Source organism: Sebastes fasciatus, chromosome 8 (assembly GCF_043250625.1).
Source record: "Sebastes fasciatus isolate fSebFas1 chromosome 8, fSebFas1.pri, whole genome shotgun sequence".
NCBI classification, from domain to species: Eukaryota; Metazoa; Chordata; class Actinopteri; order Perciformes; family Sebastidae; genus Sebastes; species Sebastes fasciatus.
The window spans coordinates 20,940,598-20,953,121 of record NC_133802.1 but is presented as its reverse complement, the minus strand read 5'-3'; the positions used below and the strand labels follow the sequence as shown (position 1 = coordinate 20,953,121).

Here is a 12,524-nt window from a genome sequence, read left to right as displayed (position 1 = left end):
TGAGGTAAATAATGTGATTAAATATGTCACTTGTGGTGTAACACTTTGGTCGCACAATCATTTTTAAATTGTCACATACTGGTGTGTTTTTCATGTCTGCCCCGCTTCTGGCTCTTTCATCAGAAGTTTCATTATAGAGCATATCCAGGAAGCGCAGCCTGAATCAGCTAAACGCCTACCGATGAATTTACAATGAAAAACCCTAATCAGATTTTTTTTTTTCTTAAATGCAGAGGATGCAAGAAATGATGTATCTTCTATGATTTTGCAAATTTATCTATAGTTGAATTGTTTATTCAAAAGAGGACTTAAGACGAAGTGACAGTAAACTATTTATGTCACAGCAGTTTAATGAATAAACTCAGGTCCATAAAGTTCGACCTGTTAGGTTGGTGTGAACGAGTCGAGTTTTGAACCCTCCTCTTCGAGCGGAGCGGTGACATGAATATGTGCAAACCCTAAAGGATGTGGTCGGGTGCTAGATGAGGAAGAAAGTGATGAGGAAGGAGTGCGCTGAAATCTGACGAGTCGAGCGCACTGCAAACAACTCTTTCCATTACGAAGAAAACACTGCTGCGAAGTTGGATTATTTCAACCTTTCTCACTTTGAGAATGTATAATGTTTCTGTGAAGATGCATTGAAGGCAAAGGAAAGATGGAAGCAGAGGAGACTGGTGAAACAAGGACTTCCTGGTATGTTATACATTCATCGTTATCAGTTTCATGCCTCATACTGTATATTAATGCTGAGATCAGACTGTGGCAGGGGTTTATAATACATACAAAAGGATAGTAGACTTCAGTAGCCTATAGGAAACATGAATGGTATTTAAAGTTGGTACACATCTGGCATGGTAACAACTTAACTTTTAAGTCTTTCTGACCTTTCTGTCAATAATGTACTTTTATATAACTAAAGTCACAAATAAGTCAAATGGGCACATGCTACTAGGATCCATCCGGCTACTTGGGGTGTTTGTTTTTAAGATTTGTCTCAAGTAAATTAACATTACTGTGTGTGGCTGTTCGGTTTTTGCCCTTTTTAGGTTGTCAGTGCTACCAGAGACGCACTCCATCCCCTGTGACCATGCTGGGGTAAGTCACCCCATCTACCTTTATATCTCTCAACTTCTTTCTCTCATCTGAAAGTCCACAAAAACTCACTTTAACATCATTTTCTGCTTTTTTAGAAGAAGAGAAAACAAGACCCGACCCCTGAACCTGCGATCAGAATCAGCGAGGTGAGTGATCTCTGTACTCTTCCAGTGCCATCTTCTCGTCTCTCTCTTTCTCTCTCTCTCTCTCTCTCTCTCTGTGTTTCTCTGTAAGCAGCGGAAGTTAGTCAACCTTACCTTTGTGACCACAATGCTGAGAGCAGAGCTGACAAAGATGTGAACATTATGTTCAGCCGTGCAGCTACAGAAGCTCTACTGAATGCACAAACCTCTAAATGGTGTCTATATAGGACATTTTGCCACAGTGGTTCACCACTTTTCAAGTTAACCTGTGTCATCTTTTATCACGTGTATTAACACAGATATATTTTTACTGCAGTTATTTAAATACATCTCACTCTGATGCTCCACTGAATATACAGCTGATGTGGTTAGTGTGGCAAAAAAAACAAGCAGACATCTTGTATTTTACTACAGAGGCACAGTTTCCAACCTCCTTCCTCTTTGAAAGAGTCACACAGGAAATGAGAGATCTGCACCATGCAACATCTCAGCCCTCTCGACATCTCTCTCTCTTTCCTGTACTCTCTCATGTCTTTCTCAAGTCTGGCATTTTCTGCTGTGTGACCTGTCATGTTTCATCAGGATGAAGAGGACGACGACGATGAGGAGGAGATGATGATGTGCGACCACATGGGGGATTTAGAGGTGAGGTGTTCCTCTTTTTGCAGGTGCCAGATGTGTGTTTTAAAGTCTTCTAACGTACAGCCAGTAATTAGTTTCATGAATGACCCACACTGATAAGCTTGGGGACCATTTTTGTTCAAACGTATCAAAGCTGGATTCTTAAGTTTGTTATGTTGATTTCATTTTTAGGAGCCCAGCACCAAAAGGGTCAAACCTGTGGTAAAGTCCAACAGCCTGACGGGTGTCATAACCCCGGTGAAGACCCCTGCTCTGAAACGCTTCGGACAGTCCATTTCGGTAAGAACGCACAAATACTCTCGCAACACCTGTTGTCATACAAAACGAACTAGCTAATGACATTCAACCACTCTGCTCTTTCCACAGCGGTCTATTAGTTTCCGCACGGAGGCTCGACCTTTGCCCCCGACTCCCCTGCGCTCTCGCACGAAGGCCTCGTCGTATCCACGCCGGCGCAACAGCCAGTGCTGGAGTGACACCGTGGAGAGTCATGACCTCACTGCGAAGGAGATCAAACGGCAAGAGGTGCGAGGATTTCAGCTGTGTTTTTAATATAATGCAATGTTTTTTGGGGTGTATGTGGGTCAAAATGTGGTTGTTGCACAGTTGTGGGTGGGATGACTAGTGTCCTGTACTCGTTATGTCTGTGAAGCAGTACTACGCTACACGGGGATTATTACGAAAGAGGATGTGAGATGGCACTCCAGGCTCAACTTCCTTTATTGAACAATCAGCTGTGAGAGCTCATGATGTACATCGGTGGGTTTCACATCGTATGCAAGCGTGTGTTTGCATCCACATGTTGGTGTTCATGTGTCCTCTGCAGGTGATCTATGAGCTGACTCAGGGTGAGAGACAACTCATCGAGGACCTCAGTCTGGTCAAGAAGGTACTACACTGAACAATAGCATTTGACCTACTTTATATTAGAACTGCTGATTTAAGTTTCTCGCACATTCATATACACTTTTTTTCGGTCCTGCATTTATTCTTTCCTCACCTTTGCCTCGTGGTCTCTGTGTGCTACCAGGTGTACTATGAGCCCATGCTGACGTTGGACATCATGACAGAGAGTGAGCTCGGACAGATCTTTGGGACACTGGACTCTCTCATTCCCATCCATCAAGGTAAACCATCTCTCTTCCATCATCAACCTCCTCATGTCATAATCATGTATGAGGCAGGTAGGATTTAGTGGAAAAATCAATATAATCATTTGGTGACTTTCTTTCTTTCACACTGTTCTGTTCAAATTAATGATTCCAAGTGAATTTTGAACTTTCAACTATCATATTAAAGATTTAGAAAACACATATGATGAATTTTCTTTGACAAAATGCGTAACAATGGACCAAAGTTCACTGCATTGAACAACAATTATTACAATAGATTTCACATACATTTGCCATATGGTTGTTGTGAATTTTGTGACTCAAGGAGAGTGCTCAGTCATTCATGTCTGGTTGCATGTTCTAACTGAGTGAGTTTGCTGATAAGTAATGGAGGTTGAATGAGTTTTTTTTTTACAACTTTATTAAGAAAATTGGAAGTTAAGAAAGAAATTCAGTTGTCATTATACATTTTACAGTAAATATATACATACATTACATTATCATATCATGCTTACATCATATTCATACATATGCATACTATACATTTTACAATGTGTAGTAAATATATTTTACAGTATAAAAATAATATAAAAATAAAATCTATTATACAACAAATAACAAACTGTATGGAAAGGATATTATTATTAATAATAATAATAATATTAATTATAATAATGTAAAAAAGGGTCTGCTAAACAATTGCAGTAAATTAGAGTAATGTAATAGTTTTTGCCAATTTATAATTTTAGTTTTAAGTTTTTAATAGTAGTCAAATAAGTTTTAAAATCTTTAATCTGTAATCTTTAAAAGTATAAAAGGAGGGTAGTCTCTTAAACCTTATCATTTTATGGATATCATATTTTGAGAAGATATTAATCAGATCAATTATGTAAGTTTCATCTGCCGAAGGTTGAATGAGTTAAATGTGATGTTCTTCTGTGTCTGAGCTAGTAGTAACACTGGCATTTAGTCGGCAAAGATCAATAAGAATTCAACAGTCTTTTTTTCCAACCAGATCTTCTGAGTCGTCTCGAGCGGCTGAGGGGATCAGAGAAGACGATCGGAGAGGTGGGACCTACTTTGATGAACTGGGTGAGTATTGCCATGGAAACCAAGGACTGAGAGAGAAGAGGAGAAAAGGGCACAAACGTACCTTCACTCTCTCTACTTCCTGTATTATGTTCCACTCTAAACCAGAGTCACCGAGTTCACTCCGTGTGCATCTCTGCTTTTAACTGACTACACACTCTTCACCTCATTGCTTCTCCTCTCTCGTCTTCCTCTCTGCAGTTCCCCTACCTGGAGGCCTACGTTACGTACTGCTGTAACCAAGTGGGAGCTAAAGCCCTGCTGGACCTGAAGAAGCACGAGAAGAGAGTCGAGCACTTCCTGCGCCTGTGTCAGGAGTCCTCGTTCAGCAGGAAACTGGACCTGTGGAACTTCCTGGATCTCCCTCGAAGCCGTTTGGTTAAATACCCGCTGCTGTTGAAAGAGATACAGAAGTGCACGCCTTCAGAGCACCCGGACGAGGACACACTGCCTGATGCTGTGAGTCTGAGTCCTACACATTCACGTACAGATGTTCTCCACATTTGCAGTTTATGCAAGATGTGCTGCTTTAAATAGACCTGAATTATATAGTGTTTCATATACACAGTAAAACCTCTAAGTATTTATTTTATTATTTTCACAATCTTATATAGGTGATAAAAACATTTTCTTAGTTGCATTAAAATCTAAATTGATGTGGCTGTCTGTGGATTATAACACACTAATCCAAATTATTAAAGCCTCGGATTGTTCAAATAAATATTGTACATTTAGGCTTTATAGGTTTCAGGCTTTTTCCCTTATTATGAAATCCAACAGACTGAAAGTGTGGGAAGTCCAGACATTTGGCTTTAGCTAATATTTGCTTTTAAAATCTAAAATACTTTGCACGTTGGTGCCTCCAAATGGCAGCAAGAGGTAATTGTTTTATGAAAGATGAACTTCAGTAGCCAGTGATCCTGTGATGTGACATCCGTATTTTGAAAATAACATGGTCATGTTCACCAGTTTGGCTGGTCTGTAAGTACTTTATACCAAATAAAGAATATGTTCAGGAGACAGTTTTGCATTTAAAAATGCCTGTAGAAGGCTCACATAGGAAACAGGATGCTATCGTAAACATACCACATATGCTTATTTATCTTTTGCTTGAATAGATATAGTGTGGGCTGTATCCTATTCAGAACACAACCGAGATCTCAATTAGAGGAGATGGCCCATTTTATTCATCACCAAAATGACACTTAAACTGTTTTGTTGTGTTCAGTTGGAGCTGGTCCAGAGCATCGTGGCGGAGGTGAACAAGAAGACAGGAGAGGCGGAGTGTCAGTTCTACAGGCGGGGTCTCACATACCTGGAAGACGCTCAGAGACTACCAGAGATCCAGCAGTCCCGCTTCCTGTACTGCCACGGAGAGCTCAAGAACAACAAAGGCCAGGTAGCGGCTCTCTGTTGTTCTCTTTAACTAATCCAAGGTTCCTTTGATTGACCTTTGGTTCTCCTGAGGTTGTTGATTTGTTTGTATCTTAACTGAAAAGGTTGAATCCCCCAAGACAGGGTGGATCCATACAATTACAGATCTTTGCGCTTCTCCTACCCAGTGTACAGATTTTGATCTTTATATGAGCCCTGTAATTTGAAAGTGCACTTTATGTCATCTTCCTGTATTGTAACCCTGCCAGATGTCACCATAATATCTGAATTATAGATAATTTTTTTAAGTTACATTTTCTTAATGCCCATTTGAATGCTGTGGTAAATATTCTCGTTAAGACATATCTCTCGCTTTGTGTGTCTGTCAGCGGCTGCATGTGTTCCTGTTCGAGCTGGCTCTGGTGCTGAGCCGGCCGGGGGAGGACAAAGAGGGAGGTCAGGTGTTCCAAGTGTACAGACAGCCTCTTTCCAACGCTTCCATAAACCTGGAGGAGATCCCAGATGGGGAGGCTGCTGGAGGGGGCACCTTCAGGGGAGCCTTCACCGGAGGAAATGATAAAGGTAACATTAATCCATTTACATTATAGATCAATCTATTGATATTAATAGCAACAAATAGTTGGCATCCGTGATGAATGACTTAAACAATTACCCCGATTATCAAAATGGTTGACGATTAATTCAAGATTCAAGATGTTTATAGTCCCTCCGGTTATACAAGTACAATCGTGTGAAATGCTTTTGCTGGGAGGCTCCATAAAAGAGAGAAAATAAGTAGTAAATATACAAGGACATATAAAATATAATAAAATAAAACATAACAACAAAATAAAGAAGCAATATAGTAAATATACAAGGACATATAAAATACAATACCATAAATATAATAACAAAATAAAGTTGCATTATATTAAATATTCAAGGACATAAAAAATATAACAAAATAAAGAAGCTAAATAGTTATCCATTTAAGAAAAAAAGAAAAAAAGGTTGCATATTGCACAGGGGTTGGAGTACAATTCATGTGTATCATGTGTGTTATTTAATGCTCTGTCAATTGACTAAATGATCAGTTGTTTCAGCACTACAATAATGTATACATACTTTATCAATGCCTACTTTATTTCAGGTTTATTTACACCTTTTGAAAAGGGAGGGTTAGAGGAGTTACATTTCGGCCACAACTAAGCACACAGATTGAGAGAAAGCCATGCTCCTCCACCCCATTAGTTGAAGTGAAACCAACACCACCTTTGCGCCCACTCATGTTTCCTTCCCCTTCCTCTTCCTCTTCCTCTCTGTCTCATTTCCTAGTGAAGAACTGTTTCCGTGTGAGCAGCAGAGGGCGCTCCAAAGTTCACCCTTACAGCCTGCAGGCCAACGACTCCTTCAGCAAGCAGCAGTGGATCACCTGTCTGCGCCAGGCCATCGTCCGGTCCCGGGATAGGACCGCTCAGGCCAGCCAGTCGCAGCTCTCCCTTCACCCCGATCCCGCCCTGTATCACATAGCCGATCTCAGCCTCAGTTCGGACACAGAGATGGCAGACCATACCGGTCGCTGACTGATGATCAGGAGGCCCGGAGAGTGTCTATAGATCTGTACATTGACATTGGAGGAGAATAAAATATGGACTGATTGTGCTTAGACACACATATAGAATTTCCTACATGGATTTTTGTCTTTTCCTGCATTTCGTGATGGATTGTATGATTGTAGTGATGTTTACTGTACAGCTTGATAACAGTATTACTGAATGTGAATTTACAGTGTAATATGTTTTATTTTCTTTTTTTTTTTTAAATAAACTGACACTTAAAAAGTTTTTTTTGAGGAACTCGTGGCAAAGTACACACAGGCAAGTCTAAGAATAGCCTACAAGATATACAAAGAAAAGATTAGTGATGATTATCCTCCCTCTTTCTCTCCCTCCCTGTCTCTCTCACACCGGTGACAGGGCAGGGGAGAGAGGTAGACTTTCAGTTCTAGCCTACAGACGCACAGTGAAACAGTAGACGTCCCCTTATGCATTTTTAACAGCTCAGCAGGTGATGGGAACAGTTTGGATAGGACAGTTTGTCCACAGATAGAGTGACCCAAGTGCTCAGGTGAGTCCAAACCGCTCTGTTTATTTGCTAATGCTACAGTATTTGTCAGGAATTATTTGCAAACTAACTTCGTTTGCAAGATTTGACCCTTTACCTGCAGAAAAACAGCGATGAGAGTGTAGAGTTGGCTTCAATAACATCTAAGAACTAACCTTGGTTGTGAGATTGTGCATGCTCTTGTTTCATAGGTTATTTACTCTTTAATTAATGCACACTTAAGGTGAGGTCTCCAGAAATCATCTCTTATTTTTTGTAAATATGTGCCCTGGAGCTGATATGTTGACGTCTCTGTTAGACCTTGACTTTCCAAGCCGTCCCGCATGCTGTAATTACGAGAGGGACAAGGTGTATCGACTCGATTTATTCAACATAAGCATTCAGAAATCAATCCTGTTCTTTTCCCCCCTCAGCTGTGAATGACTTCCCTCGTCATTTGCCTGGGAAAAAAATGGACTATCTCCCTTATGAGCTACCATCACGTTCTGCTCACCTTTGACACTTGCATGTGAAAAACTGAGGTGCAAACCACCTGGCTTTCATTTCTTTGGAAAGTCTAAGTGGTAAACACTTCTAAGGTGCACTGGTAGCATAGGATGCCCGGAGCCAGTGGCGTCAACGTCGAGGGCTCTTGCGAGGCCTTGTGTCGAACCCTGGTATCCCAGAAAGAGACGTCCGACATCTCCCAGTCCGTCCTCTACACCTCACTGATGGGCCTGCTGCTGGTCGCCGACAACGAGGTGTGCAAAACGCAACATCACATAAACCTTTAATTTATGGTAAAAACTTCCAAGCTTGGTGGTCTTGAAAGTTTGTTCTTAATGTGCAATTTATGGGACAGTCAAACATAAACACAGACCGAGAGATTGTGTAAAGGAATAAATGGAGAGTGCACACCGACATGTTTAAGCACCTGTCAGCACTCCTTGGTCTCTAATAGGATGAATGCTTCAGGCTGACCTCCTTTTAGCCTCTCTTGTTGTGCTAATGGGATAAGAAGGCTAAATATGTTCTACTGATGCTGTACGCACACTGACACAGCGGGGGTCAAGGCAGAGACACAGTGACACGTCGTACAGACAGCCAGGGGTCAAATATTAGGGCACACATGCAGTGAACAAGTGTATACAAATTGAAATAGACTGTATTCTTGCAGAGGTCAATAGCTTCCTGTGTTGTCTTTATTTTCCAGAAGGAGCCGCTCACCATAGGAAGTGGAAGGTTTGGCCTTAGAAACATAGGAAACACAGTAAGTGTTAAATGATGCAGGATGTGCTTCAAGCAAAGTCCTTTAACGAAATACTTAACATGCTAATGCATGCTCCCTTTCCCTTATACTTTGTCTCCAACGTAGTGTTTCCTGAACGCAGTAGTCCAATGTTTGTCTCACACACGTGGCCTACGGGACTACAGCCTCCTCATGTCCTACAGGGATGAGAAGTTCTCCAAAGAGGACGCTAAGCTCATGGAAGGTGTGTTCCTCTCTCCTGCTGTTCCCTCCTCTTCCTATATTATGTTTTTTTTTTTATCTCTTCTCATTGCTCCCTGTCCTCCTGTGCCAGCTTTCTGTCAGGTGCTATCGGGTCTCTGGGATGTAAACGAAGGGAACACAGTTGTAAACCCACAACGGTTTTACAATATCTTCAAAGAAGCTGTGCCTTACTTCAGCGGATACAGGTGAGAATATAGACAATGTTTCTCTTTCCCTCAAGGTTAAATCGCATCGTTCCTTTAGACTTGAATGCAATGTAATACAATACCCACTTCTGTATCAGCACAATTGTTTTTTAAGTTGAGACTCGTATAGAAATAGCTGCCTGTAACAGTATCACAAGGAAGTCTCTGTCTCTGTGTTTAACCCAGTCAACAGGATGCACAAGAGTTTCTCAGGTTCCTATTGGACAAGCTGCACACAGAAATCAACCGCAGACCCTACGTTCGACGAACGGGGAAGGAGCCTGAACAAAAATTTGCCAGATTTAGGTGTGTATGATTAATTGTGTCTAAAAGGTAACCTGCAAGGCATTGATCTCGAATAGTTAAGGTTAGGATGAGAGTTTTTGCAGATTTCAGATCAGATTTCGCAATTTGCAAGTTACCTTTTGGACACGATGGTGTATGTTTATTTGGAGAAGATTGTGTCCTTGAAATTGATGTCCCACTATGTGACCACATCTGTCTTTCCCTCATCTCTTTAGGATTTCAGAAGAGGCAGCTGCCATGTGGAAGAAGCACTTGGAGAGAGATGACAGCAGGATAGTAGGTGAGGAGAGTAAATCCAGTCACAGTGATCCATCAGACTCATCTGCATCATAAATTCAGAGAAGGCCACCCACTGATAATTCCTTCCACCTCTCTAACAGACCTGTTCTCGGGCCAGCTGAGGAGCTCGCTGCACTGCTCGGTGTGCTCCCACTACTCCAACACATTCGATGTCTTCTGTGATCTGTCGCTGCCCATCCCCAAGAGGAGCTCCACCGGGGAGGTCACGCTGAAGGACTGCCTGGACCTCTTCTCTCAGGAGGAGAAACTGGACAAGGAGAATTCACCAGTAAGTTAACACAATGGATTACAATACATCAATGTGTCTCTAACTTTGGGGTCAAAGGTCAATGACACGGACACGGACACTGAGCTAGGAAGGGTTTAGTCCAAAACTGAATTATTTTCCATCTGTAACCCATTGTTTTATTCATTTTACTCATTATCTTTACTTTTACATTTATTTATTTGCACAACTTAAGGGAACAGCGTGTAACATTTTGGGGGATCTATTAGCAGAAATGGAATATAATATTCATAACTATGTTTTCATCAGTGTATAATCAATGGAAACTAAGAATCGTGTTTTCGTTAGCTTAGAATGAGCCTTTCATAACTAAATAGGGAGCAGGTCCTCTTCACGGAGTCCAACATGTTGCTCTGCCATGTTTCTACAGTAGCCCAGATAGGACAAACCAAACACTGGCTCTAGAGAGAGCCTTTCTGATTTTTACGTTACCTGAAGGCCACCATAGTTCTCCAACACGCTTGTGAAACTCAACAAAACCGTAGTACCGCCAGCTGCCGTCTGACTTCCGTTGCTCCTAAAGTAGTGTTATTATGATAAGGATGACTTCTGGGAGAGGCAAACAGCGTTACCACGATTTTGCACGTGGCGGCTCATGTGGGAAGTAAGGAAGTCAAATACCAAGTATGGCGGATAACACTTTCCTCAATATTCCAGCTGTTTTCATGCACATTTTTGAACTAGTTAGTTACCTACAACGGATATTGTGTATTTGCAAATTTTTTACAAATGTTGAGGTGTGTCTGTGTGTTTGTTTCTGTGTGTTTCAGATGTGTGAGAGGTGTAACAGGCATACAGAGTGCACCAAGCGGCTTTCCATCCAGAGGTTTCCCCAGGTCATTGTGATCCGTATCCTTGACAACAACTCTTAAACTTAGAATATTAACTTTAGTGATGTTTTTGTGCATGAAGTTATGATGATGCTTAACACCTCCTGATCAGATCTGAACCGTTTTACGACGTCACGGTGGTCTATCAGTAAAAGCACAGTGTATGTGTCCTTCCCACTCACCAACCTGGACCTTGGACGCTACGGACCTATCGACAGTGGTAACAAAAAACCAAACCTTCCTTTCAGTTTATCCTTGGACATGTTTCATTTATTCCACCGTCCATGCATTATCTTTTTTTTGTACTTGCTTGAGTCAACCATGTGGGTTACTGTAAACAATCAAGCCATTAAATACATTGTAATGCAAAAATAATGGCACATTGGCATATGATCACCAGCTCCTGTGCTAGATTATTGACACAACATAAATTCTGAAGAATGGATTAAGTAAGTCATGCTACCTATGTTTGTCCCCACAGCCCCAGTTCTGTATGATTTATATGCAATATGTAACCACGCTGGGACGGTGAACATGGGCCACTACACAGCCTGCTGTTCAGACGAAAATGGTTGGTGCTTCTACAATGACTCCAGGTGAGACTCGCCCTGCACCCAGATCATTTTGTTTTAATATGGCCACCGTGTCTGTGGGTCATATGTCTGTATGGAGACACCTACTATTTAAACCTGGAGCTGTTTCTCATGATTACTCTCCATTTACCCACCTACAGTGTGACTCCAGTCTCAGAGAACCAGCTTCAGACCAATCAAGCCTATGTGCTGTTCTACCAGCGCAGCAACAGCACCACCACCGCCAGGAAATAGACCCGAGACTGGCTGAGCCAAGCAGCCAATCAGAGCAACTTTACCTCCAGTGTCCATAGAAACAAATAGAAGCAGCAGTGCTGTGACTCTGGCATCTGTGAACAGCTCAATCTCAATGAGCATTGCACTCAAATAAACTCTGAGGAGGAAGAGGAGAGAGAGGCCATGCTCACTTTAAGGAGGGCTTGAAGAGGCAATCTCCCCCTCCTGAATCATGGAGATGCTTTTGAAGTCTCGGTGAGAAAGCTGAGACAGCTCAGACAGACTGCAGTGCAGCCTTAAGAGTCTCTGTGCCCTACTTCTCAGGCAGGAGTGAGCGGCATATTTGCACATGATGCAGAGCTCTTAATGGAACATAACTGTGATTCATGCTTGCGATGCAACATAAACCATAAGAAACCAAGATAAAGCTCGGGTGGAATAGAAATTAGGGCAACATTCGATTACTCAATTGTGACATAGGACTTTCATGTTAAGCTACAGTTTTGTGAAATTGTACAGTGCTTTAATTGAATATGCAAATATCTGTAACCTATGCTATATCTATGCACACGGACGGTTAACTCTAAAACTTGAAAACATTCAAATGGGCTATATTTTCCCTTTTACTGGATTTTAATTTCTATGTATATATTCGTATGTATATATATATTTTTTTTACATTTGTGTCTACAAATTACATAATTGAATGTAGCCTATTGCATATTGATATTTGAAAC

At 41.4% G+C, this 12,524-nt stretch overlaps 2 protein-coding genes across 2 annotated transcripts; both read left to right on the top strand.

Moving 5' to 3' along the window:
* The first annotated feature begins 472 nt into the window (after positions 1-472).
* Positions 473-7,297, top strand: arhgef3l (Rho guanine nucleotide exchange factor (GEF) 3, like). Its single transcript, XM_074644219.1, has 13 exons — positions 473-693; positions 1,047-1,095; positions 1,191-1,241; positions 1,821-1,883; positions 2,052-2,159; positions 2,247-2,405; positions 2,707-2,769; positions 2,911-3,007; positions 4,008-4,084; positions 4,283-4,540; positions 5,310-5,480; positions 5,845-6,037; positions 6,791-7,297. The coding sequence occupies exons 1-13, from the start codon at positions 656-658 to the stop codon at positions 7,036-7,038; spliced, it is 1,575 nt and encodes a 524-aa protein (XP_074500320.1). The 5' UTR covers positions 473-655; the 3' UTR covers positions 7,039-7,297.
* A 748-nt stretch (positions 7,298-8,045) lies between these two features.
* usp21 (ubiquitin specific peptidase 21) lies at positions 8,046-11,946 on the top strand. The gene is made up of 11 exons (XM_074644220.1): positions 8,046-8,319; positions 8,772-8,828; positions 8,934-9,051; positions 9,142-9,256; positions 9,443-9,562; positions 9,778-9,842; positions 9,943-10,130; positions 10,919-10,997; positions 11,091-11,195; positions 11,460-11,574; positions 11,712-11,946. The coding sequence occupies exons 1-11, from the start codon at positions 8,176-8,178 to the stop codon at positions 11,803-11,805; spliced, it is 1,200 nt and encodes a 399-aa protein (XP_074500321.1). The 5' UTR covers positions 8,046-8,175; the 3' UTR covers positions 11,806-11,946.
* The last annotated feature ends 578 nt before the right edge of the window (positions 11,947-12,524 follow it).